Source organism: Danio rerio, chromosome 9 (genome assembly GCF_052040795.2).
Source record: "Danio rerio strain M-AB ecotype USA chromosome 9, GRCz13ab, whole genome shotgun sequence".
NCBI classification, from domain to species: Eukaryota; Metazoa; Chordata; class Actinopteri; order Cypriniformes; family Danionidae; genus Danio; species Danio rerio.
Genome location: NC_141029.1, coordinates 8,490,001 through 8,512,500, shown reverse-complemented (window position 1 = coordinate 8,512,500; position 22,500 = coordinate 8,490,001). Strand labels below are relative to the sequence as shown.

The 22,500-nt window shown below is 37.9% G+C and overlaps 1 protein-coding gene and 1 long non-coding RNA gene across 19 annotated transcripts in view; one reads left to right on the top strand and one right to left on the bottom strand.

Annotated features, from left to right (window-relative positions):
* Nucleotides 1-22,500, bottom strand: part of myo16 (myosin XVI) — a 360,917-nt gene that overhangs the window by 11,533 nt on the left and 326,884 nt on the right. For 5 of the 14 annotated variants that reach the window (XM_087267331.1, XM_087267329.1, XM_087267332.1 and 2 more), the window contains 3 exons: nucleotides 21,826-21,978; nucleotides 16,975-17,060; nucleotides 4,301-4,390 (listed from right to left, as the gene is read on the bottom strand). In XM_087267331.1, coding sequence (XP_087123457.1) covers nucleotides 4,343-4,390; nucleotides 16,975-17,060; nucleotides 21,826-21,978 — 287 coding nt within the window. In that variant the 3' untranslated portion in view covers nucleotides 4,301-4,342. Of the gene's footprint in view, nucleotides 1-4,300; nucleotides 4,391-13,736; nucleotides 16,095-16,451; nucleotides 17,061-21,825; nucleotides 21,979-22,500 lie in introns of those variants that run through there. The other 9 variants (XM_087267325.1, XM_087267324.1, XM_087267326.1 and 6 more) reach the window with 4 other exon arrangements.
* The window catches only part of LOC147835238 (uncharacterized), a 228,888-nt gene that overhangs the window by 96,358 nt on the left and 110,030 nt on the right, over nucleotides 1-22,500 (top strand). The gene's annotated exons all lie outside the window — the stretch shown is intronic.

The following is a 22,500-nucleotide window of genomic DNA, read 5'->3' as shown; positions in this document are numbered from 1 at the left end:
TTCCATTTCTGAGGATTCAGTGGGGGTTTCGTGCGCATTTAGACCTGGATTATTTATCGTATCTCATCTATCAAGCACACTGCCAGTTCTTCTTTCACCCTTTGGCTTTCAGTTGTTATCATGTTTCCTAATTTCTACAAACGATTTTGCTGTTTGATTCATAAGGAACATTATAAGCCAAAGAGGGAACACAGCTATCAAACTATAAAGAGCTCAGGGATATCTTTACGCCTTAACAGCTTCAATCTGGAACCTGATGAACTTATCTGAAAGTCTCCCATTCAGCGCACTTGCAAACTGTGTTTATTGAAGATTAGCCTCCACAAACAGAGCAACGTAATGTCAAATTGAGTGAGTTCTGTGGATCAGTTGACAAGCAGCAGCGATGAATGGAATAGTATTGTTGGGAGAAGGTCGTGTGGACTCCTTGTGCAAATCTAGCCTGATCTAATTAAAACCTCTAAAAGAAGAAAACAGACTTTCTTCAACTGGCTTGTTTTTAACCAATGCCACTGAGCTTGATCGAGTGCATTAAAAAGGATATGGAATTAGGATTAAGATGTGCACGCACTTTAAATGGTGCAGCCTCCTTTTAGTTCCAAACTAACCTGGCCAAATGATGTGTGCTTGCCAACCTGCATATGGTTGACATGGATTTAAATATTTGCCAATTTTCCCAAATGCACTTTAACATCTTCTGAGTAACTCTTCAACATGTCTTTGGCAATGCGGCAGTCCCTCACAAACATACACCAACATACGATCCTTGGCTTGGTCCAAGTTCATGCTCTTTACCAGTAATTGAACTCCTTTGGGTGCAGAAGGACCGATAATTAGAAGGGCTAGCCCATAATCCTCTAACAAACACATCTCAGCTGTTTCTCTTCATGTTCCTGGAAATCCTTCAGAACATTTGAGGACATCAAAAAGCTCCAAGAGGCGTATCAAACCAGGTTGTGGCAGGGCAAGTCTAGAGAATCCTGATAATTTAAAGGTTTTATAGGCTGATCTGACACCCTGAGTGACTCTTAAACCTATATTAGCTTACAGCCAAGAAGCAGGAGGACGCCTGAGGTAAAGTGAACAACAGAGTTCAAGGATAACAACAAGTGCCTCGTGATAAGAGCCACACACGCTAGTGCTGTATATACAAGGGATGGACGTTATGTTTACTGACCAGTACCTGACACTTAAATAAGTACAGCATACAACAACCTAATGCCTATGCTCGATATCTTGTACTGATCCAATACTGTACATGTATTTGTATTTGGGTGTGCATATACAGTGCCTATAGAAAATCACCATGCCCTGTGTAAATCTTTACCTTTAATTACATTACACCCTGCTTTCATAAGACCTTCAGGATAACGTTGTAGAAAGACACAGGATAGGAGAAGGCTACACATATATTTTAAAGGCTGGGAGAGTTATTTGGAATGGGATTCCAGGCTGTATGTCGAATAAAGTCATTATTCCAAAGGGGTGTGCTTTTCTATAGGCACTATATAACTATAGTGTTGTCAAATATTTAAAAAAAGTGCAACAATTCATATTTATATACTTATATTGGTAGATGTAAAAGATGTAATTGCAACCAAACAACCCATACCAGGGTTTCTAAAACAGTAAAATTCACATTTTTGATGGCTTGTGGCTGGTTTCTGCAATACAATACAGGTGAACTGTTAACAGTTTTCTTGAGAACTTCTATTTATAATATATTTTCGCTTTGTTTGGATGACCCTTCTAAATGTTGATTCTGGCATTGCACATCCTATGCGGTAGCATTTGTGAAACCATAGTGTTCAGTTGGGTGAAGCATTTTCAAATGCTTTATTTAGTATAGTTAATCATGTTAAAGTTGCTATTATCTGGAAACCAGCTGTTTCACTGGTCCAGTCTGAAAGATCCCTGTCCTAAGTAGCAGACATAGTGCTAGCAGATTTTTATTTCTTCTTTGCTGCTCTGAACAGTAGTGGTTGCTTGAAGACTGATTTATACTTTCGCCTGCCTCCATGTCATGGATCTCCGCTGACTCCGCGTACACCTATGAAACAGACGAGGCTTGTATATTTGACGTGTTTGCAGTTGTGATATCCTTTAAAACGAAACTGACCCTAAAGCCTCTTTTGGCTTTAATAAACTTATCCCACATGTCTTTCCAAACTTTTTAACAATAACTTTCCTCCTTTTCTACGGCTGTTGCAATTTCTATTTAAGAATTATTGGTCATCTGGTTATTCCTACAATCATGCATGGACAGATCATAAAGATGTCTCTGTACAGTTATACTGTTTCAGACAAAATCTCTTCAAAGTGAATAAAATTTAACTCAAATCAAAAGCAGCACCCAGCGAACTGTTTGCTTGAGTCTAAAAAAAATTGTGCGCTCCGCCAGCTGAAATCATGTTGTGCGCACCCAAAGCAAACCTCTGCAAACACATCAATGATGTCATATTTGCAGCGTGCACTCAAGCGAATTAGCGGACGTGTCAAGTATAAACCAGGCTTGAGGCAACACAGGACAACTTCCTGTGTTTTCTAGCAGAACATACTCTTCTATTGTTGCGTCCGAAATCACATACTTCCATATTATATAGTATGCTAAAAACCGTATGCGAGCTGAGTAGTATGTCCGAATTCACAGAATTCGAAAAACAGTATGTGAAATGTACCCAGATGACCTACTACTTCTGGTGAGATTCTAAAGTGCACATTCAATTGATGCTTTGCTATCCCATAATGCCACATGAGAGAATTCATGAATGGGAATGAAGTGATGCAACTGATGTGTGCAGATCACATGATGATGACAAATGGCAGATGTAGTATGCCCGAGTTCCATTCAGATTACTCACATTTACACTGTATAGAACGTACTTTTCAAATGGTCACGTAGTAAATTCAAATTCAATTGTTCACCTAGTGAACAGAAGGCAATTTCAGATGCAGCCCATGTCTGACTGGTAAAATGGTATTGATTAAACACTCATTTTTTTGCAGCATTAGTGGCATTTACAATACTAGTATAAGAAACAGAACAACCCTTATGGATTTTTTGCATATGATATGATACCTATGAAAAGAAGTTGTTGGGTAACACTGGTACTCAATGTTTTAAGTAGCATTTTACGCTCTCTATGACCCAGATTGTGTTCAACAAACAGCGCTACTACTCAAAATAAGTGCGTTCATATAGTTATCAGTGAAAATTTACATTTCTGTAAGCTACGTTTTCATTATCGATAACTCATTTTTAATCAAATATAGTGGCCATCATTTACACAGTTTCCTCTGTCCATATGTGCAGCACATGTGAACATTTGTTTGTGGTTGAAACATAAGAGCTAAAGGCATTGATTCAGGCTGTGTTCAATGCTCCCTATAAAGCATGATTCAGCAGGCAACAATGAACATCTCAGCATGAGGACAAACTCCATAAAGAGCCTTCGTGTCAAAGGAAAGTCAATGAGCAAAACTTGGAAAACGAAAGAAAGCAGAAAGTGAAGAGACTGATAGAATGAGGGATCAAGGAAAGAATAGAATTGCTATGTACGCAGCAACGAAACAAGAGCCAGCGGTGAGGAATGGGGAATATTCAATAAAAACTGCAGCTCGTTTTCAAGTAAACAATGGCTGACTTTAATTCTAACTGTTTGAAGAGCTTGCTTCAGAACATGCTAACTGTACGTTAGATTGTCAATAGCTCACCAAAAATCAAACTCTACCACCAGTTACTACCCAAGCTTTCTTTAAAAATAGTTTTTCCTCTTAAACACAATTTTTTTTTATACCAAATTTTCACTTGATTACATAAGGTATATGTTTTGATAAATAGTACTTACTTTCAACATACTTTCTTATGCTCATTCAAGTTTATTTGGTGTTGTAACTAGTAGGGAAACTGGTTGGTCAATGGTTTTAGCTTAGTAGCTTAGAACTACATTCTGGCATCATGCGATCAAAATACTTATCAACAATTACATTTTTATTGTTGATAATGTCAATTGATCGTACAGTATTACTAGAAACGTCATTTAAGCGTTTTCACACTGACAAAAAGAACCATTGCATATATTTGAAACATCATTAGTAGATGAGAAAATGATGGTGGTTTTCATTTTGGATCAACTATTTCTTTAATTATTTATACCCTGACCGCATCTTTCCTACCACTTCCTAGATGTTTTAAGAGCTGCAGTTTCCTTCAAAAGTATGGGAAGCAAAAAAAGGAAAACGTAAAAGAGGAATTGCGAGGTGAAGGGCAGTGAGGTACTGTGCTATAGACCAGACTCACCCCATCCCTACACAGGCCTGAGGGCTCATTCAGCCCCCGAGCCTACAGCGCTGCCCCTGCACCGAAGGGCGAGAAGTTGAGATGACTTCTCTGGAAGAGAGACAAAAAAAGACAGACAGAGAAAACATTCAAAACGCATATATATATATATATATATATACATATATAGCATGTCATTCATTCTTTTTACTGCATGGAACTATGTGGTTACACATGATTACCTGGAGGAGTGTTGCAGATGTTACTGAAAGCCAAGGAAACTTACATAAAAAGACTGGATGATGCACAAGGTTTCTTTGATTCATATTGCACAAAGATCAGCAACGTGATTTCAAACTCTGGGCTTTTAGCAAATACTGAATCAATTATATAACAAATATAAAGAAACATTCTGCATACCAACCTCTATCAAAAATTAGAATTCTGTCAATAGTTACAGAGCCTCATGCTGTTCCAGATCCCTAAGACAAAAACTATTTTACGTTTTGTCAGTTTAGTGGCTAATTCACTCAACCTTGGCCCTAAATCCAACCGTCATTGGGGGAAAAGATTGTTCCAGACAGTTTCTAGTTGAGATTGTTGCTGTGTACGGAGGATGAGGAAGCTCTTGGATTTGACCTAAAATATCTTCATTTGTAAAGATGAACAAATGTCTCTGGGATTTGTAATGACATAAGGGTGTATAATTCATAACATAATTTAAATTTTTTATTGAAATAACCTTTAAATGGGAGATTGGATTTTGTATGCCAATACCTCAGAGTACCCACGAGGTCTTAAAGCCATTGAAAAAGTCTTACATTTAATAATCTCAAATTAAGGCCTTAATAGCCTTGAATTTGGTATACAAAGTCTTGAATTTTGTTACAAAGGTCTAATTTTATTCATTTATTTTTGCTTTAACAGTTAACAAAATAAAATTTTACTAATGTAGGCTAATTAAAAATTCATGCAGTGTAACATTGAGTGCATCTCGCACTCCACATCATAACAGAAAATGCTATGATTACTAGGCAAGTGAGGTACAGAACAAGATAGTCGCTAGCCTAGTTTGTCGACTAAAAGTGTCGGTTGAATCCGCTGTGGCCAAGGAATCCCAATTACGTTTAGGTGAAACTTGTGCCAGGAAATGACCACGACGCCTACTGCTGTTGATGCTGGAAATCTTTTAAGCTAACAACAATGGGTGTTACGGCCCTGGACTCCAATATGAGGGGTGCCAAACACACCACTGCTTATCAGCACTAACCACCTATTGTGCGGTTCTGTGCACCGGAGACCTCTTCGTTTACTGAAACAGCTTTGGCTATCAGTATTGAAAAAATTCTACATTAAGCATTGCCACCACAGCCAAGGAACATCATATCTTACTGTGGCTCAACACCAACTCTGCGGGCAGAGGTGATGTGGGTCCTTAAAACAATCTCTGAGCACCACTCTTACACATCGATTGAGAACATGACAGAGGTTTTCAAAACCATGTTACCTGACTCCGAGGTTGCAACTACATTCTCGTGTGGAAGCAACAAAACTGCATCTATTACTAAATTCGGATTGGCTCCTTTTATTACTAAAGAACTGACTGACCAGGTCAATAAGGCCAACGGGTTTGTGGCCATGTTTGACGATAGTCTCAATAAGATGATGAAAAGTAAGCAGTTGGACCTTCATATTCGCTACTGGGTGGACGACCACGCTGTTTTTTATGTATTAATTATAACTGATAATTGAAATATAATGTTTTATTTAATTTAAGTAGTCACTTGTACATAATTATTTTCTAGGGTTCAACATTTTTACAGATTTGACATTTTTCCCCTCATACTTTTGTCTTAATGGGTACGAAGTTAGCATTTAATTTAATTTATAATTGTATTAAAAAGGTCTTAAAAAGCTTTGAATTTCATTTGGAGGATCCCGGGGGGTACCCTGTACCTTCTGATTGGGGGGTGGGGGGTTTAGTACAGCATCATTGGTAGTGTAAAAATCTCTTTTAACAACTTCACAATTTTCAACAGATGAAAATAAGCTTATTATGCTGGTTGGTGGTATTAAAACCAATATTACAGTGAACACAATACAGAGGAGCCCTCCATCTTTAAAATAGATGGTACTGGATTTGACATGTTAGTAATTCAAGGTCAGTCACACATTTTAAAGTCTTCTTTAAGTGTCCAAACACTTTTTTGAGGTCACTGTTTCTACAGTAATTTCTGTGTCTGATCTGAGGCTTCTCCACATGTCACTCCGTATCTACAGGACGGCGTGATACACAGCAGCTCTGTCAGAAGAGATGGCCTCTTCAGACCTTATCACTTTCAGACATGGAGCAAGAATACTCCATTACCAGAGCGCCTGTCCGGGAACACTTCATTCCTCCTGCTGTCATTTTCAAAGCAATCTTCTGCACCCGCCGGATCTGAATTCTGATAAGGCCAGATTGTGCTCGCCTCATTCTCGCTCCCAATCGCAATCTCCGGCAAAACCAAGCTGATCAATAATTTAACATCATGATCTTCCGCATGTTATGGGACGCTACAATGTGGATCAATAAGAAGCGGATGAGCCAGACGAGAGGAGGAGTGAGATACAGAGAACAGAGACAGGGAAATATGAAGCAGGCGTGTGCTAATACATGTTAAGGGGCATTAAAAGGCTGTTTCCTGCTTCCGAGTGCCATAAGGACATTAAGAGGTAGAGCGTCCCTCTGAGGATGACCTCTGGTGGGTTTACGTTTGAGTGATGGGAGCACATCGACACTGCCATCTGTTTTTTACTCAAGTCAGATCTTTGATAAAAGGATGGCCATCACAAAAAGAGAGTTACAGTACTTTCTTTAAAAAAATCATATAGAATTGATCAGTTCATCAGGCACAATCTGAAACGTGTAAATCCACATTCAGATTTAGGTTACTGTAATTAAGAAGTTTGATTTTACATACCTGTATTATGTAGAAAAAGAATAAACAGAATTTATTTAAAGCATCAAATAAAGTTATAAGCAAGTTAATATTGAAGACACCAGAGAATACATTAATTACAATAACGGTGCTAGAACATTTAGCAACAAAATATCGTTTATCATCTGACATACTTGCAAAGGTACAAGGTTATAAATCAGAAGAAGAACTACTATCCCATTCAGTACGTAAAATTAAAAATGAAGAAATACAAATTTAAATCTTCTCTACAACATTAGTGTTGCAATTTATCATCACAAATTCAGGTGCTACCAACAAATGCACATACTATCTGTTAACAAACTCTCAGCTCACAGTAGCTCTTTCTTTAAAAGTTTATACGTAAAGGCTATAGTCATTGGCTTGCCATGCATTAAAGAAATATAAAAGCACGAGCAAGTCAAATAGCTCATAGTGACATGTATTAGCTACCTATTCACAATTGTTTTGAGCATATTGCCATGGTGATTGATCCCTATTGGTTCTCTAGTGTATAACTATTCTTAACCAATTGACAGTTGTGTTATACATTTTATTTATAAGCAACAGATATATAAGATCATATCTCTGTGCTTTGACCAAAAAAAAAAAATAAATAAATAAATAAATTGTCAGCGTTCCAGTGAACAGTTATCAATTTGTGCATGTTCATTAGTCAAAGGGTGCTTTCACTCTAGCACTTTTGGTTCACACCCAGGTTCTTTTGACATCAAAATACGGTTCGTTTAGCTAGTGTAAACAATGATTTCTGAACTCGGGTGTGCACCCACAAACTGTAGCCGAGTCCGCCTGAAAAGCATGGTCTGGGGTAAGGTTCACCTCAGATATGAGGAATCATACAAAATAACAGAATTAAACCGCCAACTGTACAACAAACTTTAGTTTTCATAACGTTTATTTGTGTGTGTAGGTCTGTGTATCACCTTGTTACCTTAGTGACAAGCGGGACTGACCCAGTGCAGATACAGTGATAATGTATTGTCTTTCGGATAACACGTTAAAACGAGGTCCCGAATCTCTGTGGTCATTAACATCCCGTGGCACTTCTCGTAAAAAGTGAGGGTGTAATCCCGGTGCCCTGGCCAAGGTCCCTCAATTGGCCCCTTACGATCATGGCCTCCAAATCATCACCATCCACCAAATTGGCTCTATCACTGTCTCTTCACTCCACCAATAGCTGGTATGTGGTGAGCGCACTAACAAGTGTATGCTGCACACTGGTAGTGGTGTGAAGAGACTCCCCCTCATGATTGTGAATCGTTTTGGGTGTATGGCCATACACAATAAATGTGCTATATAAATACACATTACATACATTACATAATGTCTGTTTGTCTTCTGCTCAACTTCTGCAGTCTCTGCATGTTACCAAAATCAAAAGATTCAGTAAAAGCAGAACAACTATGATGTGCATATGTCTTTGCATTTTGAAGCCTTGGCTTCGATGGCCGTCCATCACCTAGCAACAGCTGTACACACAACAGCAGCTCGATGACGCAAGCATACTGGAAAATAGACAGTATGAACACAAACCAGCTGTGAAGGTAGCAAGCGGGGACAATCGAACTTGGGTTCAGACCATGAATAATGATGAATGAATAACCCCTTACCTCGCTAAAAACTGATGAAAAGAAAAAAGTCCTTCAGAGCAGTGCTCTGCATTCTTCCCTATTCTGAATAAAATAAATATAAAGATGACGTTCACCTCTTGCCTGATGTCTTTAACAATACATTTTCTATGTGTTTGTAAAATGGAAGTCGTACGACATCTTCCCTATCCACCTTACTCTGAGAAAAGAGTGAACTTGGGGAGTTAGGGTAGCTCAATATTGTCGATAAAGAGCCGAGCCAAAAAAAAAAAACATACAAATCAATCTAAATAAAAATGAACAAAGCTCACAAAATTTCTCAAAGTGGGCAAAAGTAATGCAAAATAATTTTACCCAAATGAAAGTTAAGCAAAAAAAAACGAAAATCCTAATCATGCCAGCAAAATACACCAAAAACGAGATCAAAGGAAAAAGCGCACTCTCCGCTTTTCATATCCCCGCGCGGCCGCACCATCTCCGCCTCGCCTCCGAAACGCGGCCAGCTTTAGACTGCAGTGAATAATGCTAAGCTGACTCTCTACTTTTTCACTGATCCACTGCCATGTCCCGCTATAAACCCGCAACCGACCTGCAATTAGCTAATTATAATGTATTTTTTTATTACCCGACCTGCGGTTTATCCACAGCGCCCGCAGATATAACTGCCATTTACACATCACTAACGGGAGGCATCCGCAGATATAAAGGAGATCTGCGCATAACTGGGTTTATGCGTCCCGCTATATGCAACGTCAAGAGGGTGACTGCATAAGGTACACTGCACACACTTGATTATGTAATGCGTGGACGCGTCTCACAGCACAAAGCATAACTAAACCTTTACATGTCCATGTTTAATCAGTCATCGATAAGATGTATTGATTAAAGTGTTATTGACAATCAATAGATCATCAAGTAATCGTTAGCATCCCTAAATAAAATATATATTAAAGTATATTTCACCCTAATACATCCAAATTCATCCAAAACTGAAAATTCTGTGACCATTAACTCACCTTTACTTTTTCCAAACCAGATTTATTATTATTTTTTCTGATGTTGAACAATAATATCCAATAACTTGTAATGTCTTTAGTTGTTGAAAACTTGAACTGTAAAGGCTGAATTTAGATTGTTCTTTTGTTTATTATTTTATTATTTATATTGTCAGACAGCTAAAACATTTAACTAAATGTGATAAATCAGCTGCAAAAAGCGATTGGCATACTGAAAATTGTATAAAATTGATAGATATAAAGATTTTACGTTTATCGTGATAAATATTGATATCACTGATATGAAAAAAAATGATCGTGATAATTTTTTTGCCATATCGCCCAGCTCTACTGATTGGCTTTTTCCAGTCTGTTTAGTGAGGGCCCTCATCACTTAACCTGACATTGTAATTTCTTGCCATTAAAAAGGAAGTTGCTCAAACCAAAATTAAATCAAACTTTTTTTTCTTACACACAAGGTCTTCTGTCATTTGACGCCACTTTGATTAAAATGTCAAGACTAGGATGTGGGATAAGCTTTAGCATAGTTTGTTGTAACGTTTTATTATGACAGCTTATCCGGCACAGTGTGGCGAATCTGAAACGTCAGTGTAAAGTTACCAGAGTATTGGTAGTGAGTGATTACATACTCTAGTTGATGTGGTTTAAAAGGTTAGTGTCCAGTTTCAGAGAGCACTAGCATGTAGCTCACTTCCCTCTGTAGGGGACAATTCTGTTGCTGTGAATATTTCATTGTGCATTTAAATAATTAAAGATTTTTATTTACGGTGCGGGGGGAGGCTCTGCATCTGAACAACAACGTAATTAAGGATATCTGTAGACCAGCATCTATACGTCTTTCTTTATTTACATCCACTTCCTGGTTTCCGTGCAGTCCTGTGACCTTGACCCCTATCATGTGACACAGGCAGGAAACCGAGGACAGAATGGGATCTGGTAACCAGAGAGCCTGTGACATCCAGTGCTTCTTGAGGTACAAAGCATCTCGGGTGTCCCTAGTGAAATGCAAAGTGCTTAATCTACCCTGTTAGCCTCCTAAAATGCAACCCTACATTTCAGTACATGCTTGAGACTTCAAGGTGGAATAATGTGACAGTTTGGTCTGGCTGACGTAAAACAATACTGGATTACCGTCTTTAAATCAATGAAGACGTCTCCACTGGACATACTTAATGTGGCATTGTTGAGATGTGATGCCTGTTTAATTGGCAACAGCTTTAGGGATGGCGTAATGTTGCATAATAATGCGTTGCATAGTAGAATGTGCTCAAAATTAATTTAGAATGATATGTTAATTTGCAGTTACCTCACTATTTGGCTCTCAAAAACGAGGACAATAACTAGCTCTCTTTCAATTTCAAGAGTATTCTTATCTAAGCAGTACATTTCTTTTTTTGTGAGGATTTTATCTGCTAGGCACTATATGTCTGATGCAGAGGGTGAGATATCAACAGTGTGATCTTCTGAGGGACTATTATTATTATTATTATAACTGAGGGGTTATTATTCTTACAGTAAGCCCCTGTAACCAGACATAGGCTATTATGAAGTCTTATACAAAACAGAAGTCTTATACAAACAGTCAGAAATAATGAAAGCCATCCATGAAGTGTTACATGTGGGAAGCTCTGAAAAAGAACAAATAATAATGATCTGCCCATGCTCTGGTTGGTTTAGTCATAGAAGAAATCAAATTCATTGTTAAAGCACATACTGGAGAGTGCATTAGTGTTCAATCACCATATTTTCTGAAGTGTTTACCTTCCATTTTCTTTATAATAGGGATGTTTTTTTGTAAAAGTCGTTGTCGTTGCATTTTTAACCATTTCCAACCAATCCAGCCAGCTCTGAGTTATACTGTAACATTACAAACTAAGATCTGAAGCAAACCAGTATATAAAAAAGATAAGTACAAGCACATGCAAGCTTCAATAAGGGGAAGAAATACAATCCCATGAAGCATTGCGATTTAAACTTGTTGACAAGGACATCAGCTATTGGAGAAATACAACTAAATATATGAATACATTATAAATATTAAGGTATTTTGAGATTATAGGGTGGCTCAGTCATGACTTTTACGTAACTTGCTACTGAAAGATCTAAAGATCTTTTGGTGAATTTTACTTGTTGCAACATCTGTGTTGGAATTTTTTTGTATGGCATCATGGGGAATGTAGCTATTGTGTTCAACAAAAATAAATACAACTGACTAAAACCATGTTGTTAAAGTACTGCTTAAAGCATACCTTTCAACACTTCTGTTTTTCCCTGAAGTCTCCATATTTCAGACCCATCTCCCGCCACCCTCCCATTTTGTTATTTCTCTTGGAAAACTCCACCGGGTCACAAACTTAGGTATAGTATTCGATTGCAGCATCTGCTCGAAACCCCCTCCATAGTACAGTGACCGCTCCATAACCACAGTACAGTTACTTACCCGGTTCTCAACAGTGTTATTCAGACATCTCACCCCCAACCCCACTTACTCCTAAAGAATTAAACATGACTGTTCAATAGCATGTGTTTCTCAAGGGTGTTTTGCCGGTAAATATAAAATTTCCTTCTGCCATTTTGTAGGACCTAGACCAGTGCAGGATGGACTAGTTATGGATTTAATATTCATTACTATAATGACATGAACTTACTGCATTGGAAAATATAACACTGAGGCCATCTCAGAACTAGGAAATCTGTATAATCAGAGAGAGAGAGAGAGAGAGAGAGACCCCAAGTCTCCACTTAGGGACCCTTTGAACTGTTTTGCATTTAATAATTCGCACACACAAGTTTACAACAAGTGCATGTTCCCCTTTATGGAAGAGCACCTCAAGGCCAGAGTGTTATACATATTCATAAATCATTTCAGGTCAGCATGAGTTTCGTAATGTGGGGCCCTCAGTAGGGGACCACCAATTACATAAAGAGAGTGACAGGTGCACTGTGGTGGTCTCTGGCTTTCAATTATTATGAAAGCACATTTCCATTACAAGAACTCGCATATGACTTGGTGAGTAAAGCTGGGAGATTATGCAGACTATTATTAACTATTATGAAAAGAGGAAAAAAAAAAAGTTTGATCTCTTCTCCAAAAATCTTGCGAGATGTCTTCGACTACATTGATGCCTTGTAAGAAAGTGAAAAGAAACTTTAAAAACTGCCGATACAAAATGCTTATAACGGAGTTTGGCATTTGTGTGTGGCTGAGACTATGGATAACGTAGCTTTAACACTTGTATTTATATTTTAGTTTGCAAACATTTCAGACAAAAAAATGCACTCCAAATGCAATGAATGTTGCTGCTTTCGGCATTTTCCCCATTGAAAGTACTAGAGGATGTTTTTCTTACACAAACCACTTCTGAACAGAAGCATTAGCATCTTTCTTTGTGCATCACACAAAGACTCCACCGACTAGGGCACAGGTGTCAAACTCAGTTCCAAAAGGGCCGCAGCTCTGCACAGTTTAGTTCTAACCCTAATTAAACACACCTGATCAAACTAATTGAGTCCTTCAGGCTTGTTTGAAACCTACAGGTAAGTGTGTTGGAGCAGCTTTGGAACTAAACTGTGCAGGGCTTCGGCCCTCCAGGAATTGAGTTTGACACCCCTGGACTAGGGCAATATATCACAAAATTATCATTATTGCAATCATTATTGCAGTAATACAGTAATATTTACAATATATGCATCACAGAAATGTAATAAATAAAATGTATTTTATACGTTAGTTATTTAAATTTGTCTTACTATCTGCATCCCCACTTAATGAACATAGAGGAAAATGACAACAGCCAATCAGAATAGCTGCTGTTATTCTAATGCCATCAAATAAACACATGATTTAACAACATAGCTAAAAAGAATGGCATTTTTTAGAGAGGCATATATATTTTTAATATGATTATTGTAATACTCAACAATAAAAATCAAATATCGTATTTTTTTTCTTTATTATCGTGCTGCCGTAACCCAGACAGACTTAAAATGCTTCCCACTTTCTGAGAATCAGTGATCTAAATGTTGTTTTGGGAAAAGTGGATGTAGTATTTGGTGTATAAATGGTATTTTCTTGTAAAACCGATAATTCTATTATAACTTTTATGCAGACTCTTGGTTGGAATTGCGTCTCACTGGGTTTTTCAGTCAGATGGTGATACGTGGATCTACCTACTAAAGCACACAAGCTTATAAAACGAGGATTTGACTGCCATAAATCCAAGAATTCTCTCTTTGTTGTCAGCAGGTGACAGTGCCATATATCTGTCCCCAATCCCATCATGCTAACAGATGGCGTCTGCTCTGACTATCGCTGTGCGTATGTGCACGTGCACGCTTATATTTTCTTTTTTTTCCCCCACATATGCACCAACCTCATATCCTGTGTGTTTGGCCTCAGATCCAAATACGGTCTTCCGGTTGAGTGATTGACAGTCACATACAATGCATACTGTTCATGCCATGCCATGGATGTCACGGTCAGAGCTATCTATAAGCTAGACATTTAGGAAGATTCGGTCGTGATTCATTGGAGCTTTTTATCTGGCAGCCGCTGGCAATCATCCGTGTATTATTTACAGTCAAGGTCATATATATATCATTTGATCCAAGATTATGTAAAGAGAGATTGCAAATGAAAAGAGCGCATCACAAAGCACAGGTAAATGTGACACATTTAACTATAACTGCATGTCTATTTTGAGATTTGATTTATGAACAGGTATTTTAGATTCTTATTTCTAGACCTTATACTTCTAAATAGTGGTGTAATGCTTACAGTAAAGGTTTCATTTAAACAAAACTGTTTTTTTTAAGAGGTTGGTCACCAAATATCATTAGGAATAGGAAGATAAGGTTAGCTAACACTGTATGGAGCTGAATGCTGGCCAATCACGAAGACGTCTCGCTGTGATGGAAACAAAAATGCTGCGATGGATCAGCGGAATCACCCGTTTTGATCATGTTTGCAATGATGACATCCGACAGTGATATGGTGTAGCACCAATCAGAGACAAAATGCAAGAAGCCCGCCTTCGGTGGTATGGCCATGCACTACGTGCAAGCGAATACTCTTTTGCGAAGACCGGCCTCAACATTAATGTCGAAGGAAAACGTCCGAAAGGTCTTCCAAAGCAGCGATGGCTTGATACTCTACATGCTGAACTTGTCGCCGCACAACTTCATCCTGACCAAGCCTTAAACCACGACAAATTGAGGACTTGTTCCAAAAGAGCCGACCCCGCAACCATACGGGACTAAGGCTAAAGAAGAAGAAGAAAGATAACATATTTAATTGCCTTGTGTGCTGCTAGGCATACTTTCATCCACTCTGGGGTAATTTTGAGTCTTAATTTGGCCACAACTTATTTTTTGGTGACAATTTTTATTTTTATGCACATATTTTGGATAAATGAAAAGGAAAAGGAAAAAAAAAAACAACAATACTGTCTGAAACAAGTTGTACATTTCACCTCTGAAATCAAGTCAAGATGATCTGCTGCAGTTCAAACCGAGCATCAGAATGGGGAAGACAGGTGATTAAAGTGACTTTGAATGTGGCATGGTTGTTGGTGCCAGACGGGCTGGTCTGAGTATTTCAGAAACTGCTGATCTACTGGGATTTTCATGCACAACCATCTCTAGGGTTTACAGAGAATGATCAGAAAAATATCCAATGAGTGGCAGTTCTGTTGTTGCAAATGCCTTGTTGATGACAGAGGTCAGCGGAGAATGGCCAGACTGCTGGTTCCAGCTGTTGGAAGGGTAGCAGTAACTCAAGTAACCACCTATTACAACCGAGGTATGCAGAAGTACGGAGACCCAAAAGGGACATGATGGTGGGGAAATTAAATGGGTGGAAAAAAAAAAAAAAACTGAGTGATAGGAAAATATATTTTTTAAGTTCCCTCGCAAAACTGTTGTTCCACAAACACTTCCTGTCCACTACATACAACCCTCCCATTTTTGCCAGGATTCTAGCGTATTTCACCATTCTATGCCACTATCATCCTATCATTAAGTATTTTCCCATATTTTTAATCTTGAAAGCACATTGAAATGAATATAAAAATTTCTGCATTCACATTCCATTAAAGCTGTGTGTCGATCATTGCCCTTCCTATGCAACCTCTGAATCAGTGAATTCATGTATAAGCGCAGACTGACGGACGCACTCCGTATGATAAACTGATCCCAGATCAGCTTCTGTACACGCCATTTAAAGTGACACCTCTGTTATCAAACAAGTGAAGAGCAGCAAATGAATCTCTCGTTTTGTTTTGTTTGAGAACAGAGGTGTCACTTTAAGGATGCACAGATCTACGATGCAAGCATTTGATTACTTTAGTAACTGTTTGTGCTCATTTAAGAGAGAATCAGTTGTGTTTAAAATAAAACATGCAGAACGGACATGTTTACATGTTATTAAGTGTATTTGTCTGTTTGAACACGCACCCGAATCCCAAAGCATCCTGCACTTTAGCTCCTCTTTGAATGCCGTGTAGAGAAGCTGATCCGCGGTCCGTGTCTGTCATTCAGTGCTTATTCACTGATTCAGAGGTTGCATATGAAGAGTGATGATCGACACAGCTTTAATTAATAGAAAGTGAATGCAGACATTTTTAGAATGATTTCAATGTGCTTCCAAGATAAAAAAGGGAAAATATTTAATGATAGGATGATAGTGGGATAAACAGGAGGGTTGACATGAAGTGAACGCCAAACTGTAGAGTTCAGTTAGAGCAGCTGAGACCGCTAGTGTTATTGCGGTAGAAAGCTCTTGGAGCAGCTCATTAAGTTTTGATGTTTAGTGAGGGTAACCCTGCTTTCAGGACACACAGTGAGCTGCTGAGCGGCACAGAGGGCACACGCTGATGCTTTAGGTCTGTTCTTGCTCCGGGCCGCAGCGCCACCAGCTCCTCTCCTCTAATGCATCTCTGAACATGATCTGCAGATACGCCTTCACTCATTTCATTTGGCGGAGTGCTGAGTCCGGGACGACAAGGGACCCGCTCTCACTTTCATTACCCATGATTACATCTGCCATTTGGGGTCACTGGAGCCCTGAATGACAGACATGTGTGTGTGTGTGTGTGTTTGTGGAGCTTCACCTGAGTGTGGTGGCTGTCCATGTGCCTGTGTAACGTTGAGGAGCTGGATGCCATAGGCTTTGGGTGTCCCTCGTCTTCCAGAGTTCCTATTGCAAAAGAAGAAATTAAGAGTTCGTATGAGTGTTACAAGCTGTTTGTACATACAGTTGAAGTCAGAATTATTAGCCCCCCTTTGATTTTTTTATTTATTAATTTTTTTCCCAAATTTTCCCATATTTCCCAAATGATGTTTAACAGAGCAAGGAAATTTTCACAGTATGTCTGATATTTTTTTCATCTGGAGAAAGCCTTATTTGTTTTATTTTGGCTAAAATAAAAGCATTTTTAAATTTTTTAAACACCATTTTAAGGTCAAAATTATTAGCCCCTTTAAGCTATATATATATATATATATATATATATATCTTGATAGTCTACAAAACAAACTATCGTTTTACAATAACTTGCCTAATTCCCCTAACCTGCCTAGTTAACCTAATTAACCTAGTTAAGCCTTTAAATGTCACTTTAAGGTGTATAGAAGTGTCTTGAAAAATATCCAGTCAAATATTATTTACTGACATCATGGCAAAGATAAAATAAATCAGTTATTAGAAATGAGTTATTAAAACTATTATTAAAAGTCAAAATTATTAACCCTATGAAATTTATATTCTCTTTCAAAAATTTTACAAGTAATGTTTATGGGGCAAGGACATTTTCACAATGTTAGCTATAATATTTTTTGTTTGTTTTAGTTTGGCTGGAATAATTTTTTTTCTCTTTATAAACCATTTTTAAGGTCAATATTATTAGCTCCCTTGAGATTTTTTATTTTTATTTTTTGATTGGCTACAGAACAAACCATTGTTGTCCAATGACTTGCGTAATCGACCCAACTTGCCTAGTAAACTCAATTAACCTAGTTAAGCCTTTAAATGTCTCTTTAAGCTGAATACTAGTATCTTACAAAATAACTAGTAAAATAGTATGTGTTGCCATCATGGCAAGGACAAAAGAAATGAGTTATTAGAAACAAGTTATTAAAACAATTGTTTAACGATGTGTTGAAAAGAAAACATCTCCATTAAACAGCACTTGGTAAATATTTCTAAAATAATTATTTTTTTTACAGGAAAAAAGTTTTACAGGAGGATTAATCATTTTGACTCGTATAAGGGTTGTATAAGTTCTGTAAAATTCTCAAAGATATATATATTTTAAATTATTGTCCACGACCTCCTGAAATACCTCAACATGTCCTCACACATCTATGTCAGTCATTGAGATTGTCAAAACACTATGTACATACAAAAAAGCTGTAACTTGCTTGTACTGTTGCTTTAGTCTCTTTCATTGTAAAAGCAAAACAACCTAATCTTGTATGTAAAATACAACGAATCGAATCGAATAGCTTGGTAATCTGCATTTCCTGGATCTGATTTAGCCTGAAATTCTAAAGGTTGCAAAGGCGTAACATTTCCGTCACACGCTTCAGGTATCGATCAATTAAAGTGCAGTGGATGGCTGGCCAATCAGAGAAGATCACGCTTTTCAAAACGATGAATTGTCAAAACTGGCATGTTTCAGAAATGTTGAAATAATGTTTAAAGTGTACCCAAATATTATTTTGAGTATATGTGCAGTAGGGGTGTTAAAATATTTTTTTTTATTCAGTGCACCTCGACACAGCTACAGACAATTTGATATTGGTTAAGTAATAATCATAATAATGACGCAGAAACTATGCACAATTTAACACAATTTGACACTTACAGCAGAGGCCCCTGTTTTACTGCGATTGAGAAAACGAAAGTAAACTTAATTTCTCTCTCTCACTGTGGCCCATTTGACCTGCTGACCTGGCATGACTATTCCTCTCCTCTAGATAGTTACTTCTGTATACAGACATGAGCGCATGTTTGCAGAGGGAGTCCCCCGCGTCTATTAGGGATCCGCTGTGATTGCCTCTGCCATTTATCAGTGTCACTCATAGAAGAACAGTGCCAGTGCGTTAGAGCCATCGCAGTTCTTTCTGTTGAGCTCGAGACCAAAAAAAAAAGGGTGTAAGAAAGAACTCAAGAAAGAAAGCTCAAAGCGCGTGGGATATTAACATTTGCTGTTTTGTGCATGTACTTGAGTTTTTAAAGGCACAGTTTTTTATGTCTGACTGTTTGTATTAAAGGACAAAATAGTATTACAAATAGTATATTAATATATTCATACATTTTAATACAAGAATTGCTGTGCTGTAAAAAAAAAATATAAAACTGCATATGGAAAGTATCGTCAATGCACCGTGATGCATCAAGATATTGAATTGAACCGAATCGATTGCATGATGATCGTAACCGAACCGCGAGACTAGTGTAGGTTCACAACTCTAAAGTGCAGCATTGTTAATAATTCAAATTAGTTTTTCATTTCATATTTAAAATAATACAACCATTTAATTCTGATAATTAATTTTAAGAATTCAAGTTAAACAGCCCATGTGAAATCTAAATGTACAATGTTTATTTTGCTAGTGCACATTGCTAGTGTAAACAATTCATCTGCTCAAGTAAATCCATTGAAAGAAAAAAAAAGTTTGTTTTGATAATCTTCAATCAAAGTCTGACCATTTTCTTCCATGTTTGGAGTGCTGGCCCTACTCTGATGATGTCAGATTTGACAGCTTTAACCACAATATTCTTACTCGCACTCCTTTTAATTCACTACAAGTGAATGATGCACACAGTTAAAATCCTGCCCTACAAAATATTCTGGTTCAGTTTAAAGTACATCAACATACTGAAATAAAAGAAATAAAAACAATTTATAGTTTTCAAAACATATGTCAATAAATTGTGTATAAAGTCTGCATGAATTGTTCGAGAATATTAAGACTTGGTTTTAAATCATATACATCACAACCTGAGGTACGTAAATCTTTAACACTTCTCTTTTGCTTCCCTGCGAGCACTAGTATTTCCTCCAGGAAAAAGCACATATAGTTCTTATACCGTTATCTTTAAGATGCAGGCATGTAATGGCTGAGCGTTCAGGTCACTGCGGGCTGTTTAACACTTCCACCCACTCTCTGCTTCAGCCCCTCATGTGGAATATGAACATTAATCCCCCACACACATATATTAACCTCACTGAGAGGACAAAAGGCCAGCAGAGCGAGAGTGTGTGTATTTGTGTGGGGAGGCAGAGAGACCCTGAGCATCCAACGGCTCTTTAAAGAGAGAACAATATTAAGTCTAGCACCATTCCTTTCAGAAATTTTTTTTTTTTTTTTTTTTCATGCACCTGTCAGTTTTGAGATTTTGTGCCATCTCCAGTGGGGTTTTGTTTTTTCAGGTCAATGAAAGAAAACTTTTTTGCGTTTCTTTTATAACATTTTAACAGTTTGTGTCGATAGATTTCAATGTCAATATGGATTTTAAAAAGCAGTTTTCTCAACATGGCTGTACTGAGCCATAAAATAAATAATAAGAATTAGGGCTGCACAATATATCGATTTAGCATCGATATTAGAATGTGTGAATCTGCAACTGTCACACCACAGAATCTGCAATGTCTAATTGGGATTAAAATCATCTAAGAATCACCTTTCAGAATATGTGATTTGTGGAGTCACTAAAAAGTTTAGGGATTTAAGAAAATTTAAACCATTTAGGCACTTTAACAGTCGTATTTAATGATTTATACAATGAAGACTATGCAGTGTTATTTCATATGTAATGATTGAATTTCTGTACCCAGATACTCAACAGAAAACCTCTTTAATTTACTTCACTTTTATCTGTGCTCTATTCTATGCATATGATTTAGTGTGTTTATTGTACTTTATTAACATGCAGTGCCCTACAAAATCATCATAAACAATCTAAAATAATGAATTCTTTCCAAATAGAGCTGTTTAAGGCATCAGGGGAAATTATATTCATATCGCAATTTGTACATCCCTGCAGAACAAAATATAACAATGTCAGATTTTTCCAGTATCAAGCAGTCCTATTAATAATAATAATAATAATAATAATAATAATAATAATAATAACATGACTTTACCTAGAGTTCAGATTTTTGTTATTGGCTGTCATTCGTATTTATTTTGGTTAACAAACCTTGGGGCAAGGCTGAGGCAACAGTGACCTGAAACTGAGTTTGAATAATTGGGTGGATAAACATCTGGACAAACACTGACCAATGCCCTTTTTGTGTTTTGATATGTGTGGGTGTTGATCTGACACTTTCATTCATTTTCTTTTTCGGCTTAGTCTCTTTATTAATCTGGGGTCGCCACAGTGGAATAAACCGGCAACTAATCTAGCATATGTTTTTACGCAGAGGATGCCCTTCCAGCTGCAACCCATCACTGGGAAACATCCAGACACACTCATTCGCACACATACGCTGTGGACAATTTAGCTTGCCCAATTCACCTGTACCACATGTCCTTGGATTTGTGGGGGGAAACCTGAGCACCTGGAGGAAACCCAGGCCAACATGGGGAGAACATGCAAACTCAACTCAGAAATGCCAACTGACTTAGCCAAAGATCGAACCAGCGAACTTCTTGCTGTGAGGCAACAGCACTACCCACTGCATCGCCCCCTCACACTTTTATCTGGATTATAATTGGTGTAGTAATAATAACAATAATTGCTTAATAACATTTCACACAACATTTGGCGTACATCTGGATTATTCTAAATTAATAATCTACTGAATGTAATTAGCAGTGTAGGCTGATTCACAAACAGACGACTCATAGGAATAACAATAAGCAATAGTCAACATTTGAAGTGGATCGTATGTGTTTGTTTTAAATAAGAACCATTGTAATAATTAGCCTTAAGCCATCATGTGTGTCATTACCGTTGGAGATCTGGTTGCCATTCTCTATAGGTGCAGGGTTTGAGGAGTTGGGAGAGGTGTGGTTGTTGGCGTTTTTGTCCTGCAACTGTGCCGATGGGGAAATCGGGCCCTGATCCTCTCGACCTGGCAGGTTAATGTTGGAATTCGAGAGTCCTATGGAATAGAAGAGAATATAACCATTAAACAAAATACATTGATTCACATAAAGACAATATGTAAGCTGTGCTTCAGCCCCAACTGACCATCAAACTGTGACATCTGACTAGGGTTGGGCAATGTCGACCAATTTGGCATCGTACGATGTCTAATTTGAAACACCACGATGGACGATGGCATCAGTGTCATTTGAAAAGCGGGGGATGTTGGAGGTGATGTTTGACAGAGTGGTCGCAATGTGAAGAGCGGGGAGGGATCCGGTGGTGAGGGGTGAGAAGTGTGCGTGACTTATTTGAGGACCGGGAGGGAGACGCGCGATTTCCGGGAGATTATCACTCGTTTGCGGGAACTTCCGGGAGACTTGGGATGTCTGAGTATGACATTTAACAACTATATTGAGACGCGATCCAACGGTACATCCTTGATAAACTGTCCAACTTGCACTGTACACTGGAGCTCAGGCGAGCACATGACAGTGTGTGTGTAGTCACATGATTTGCATTTTCAGCAGACGGAGGG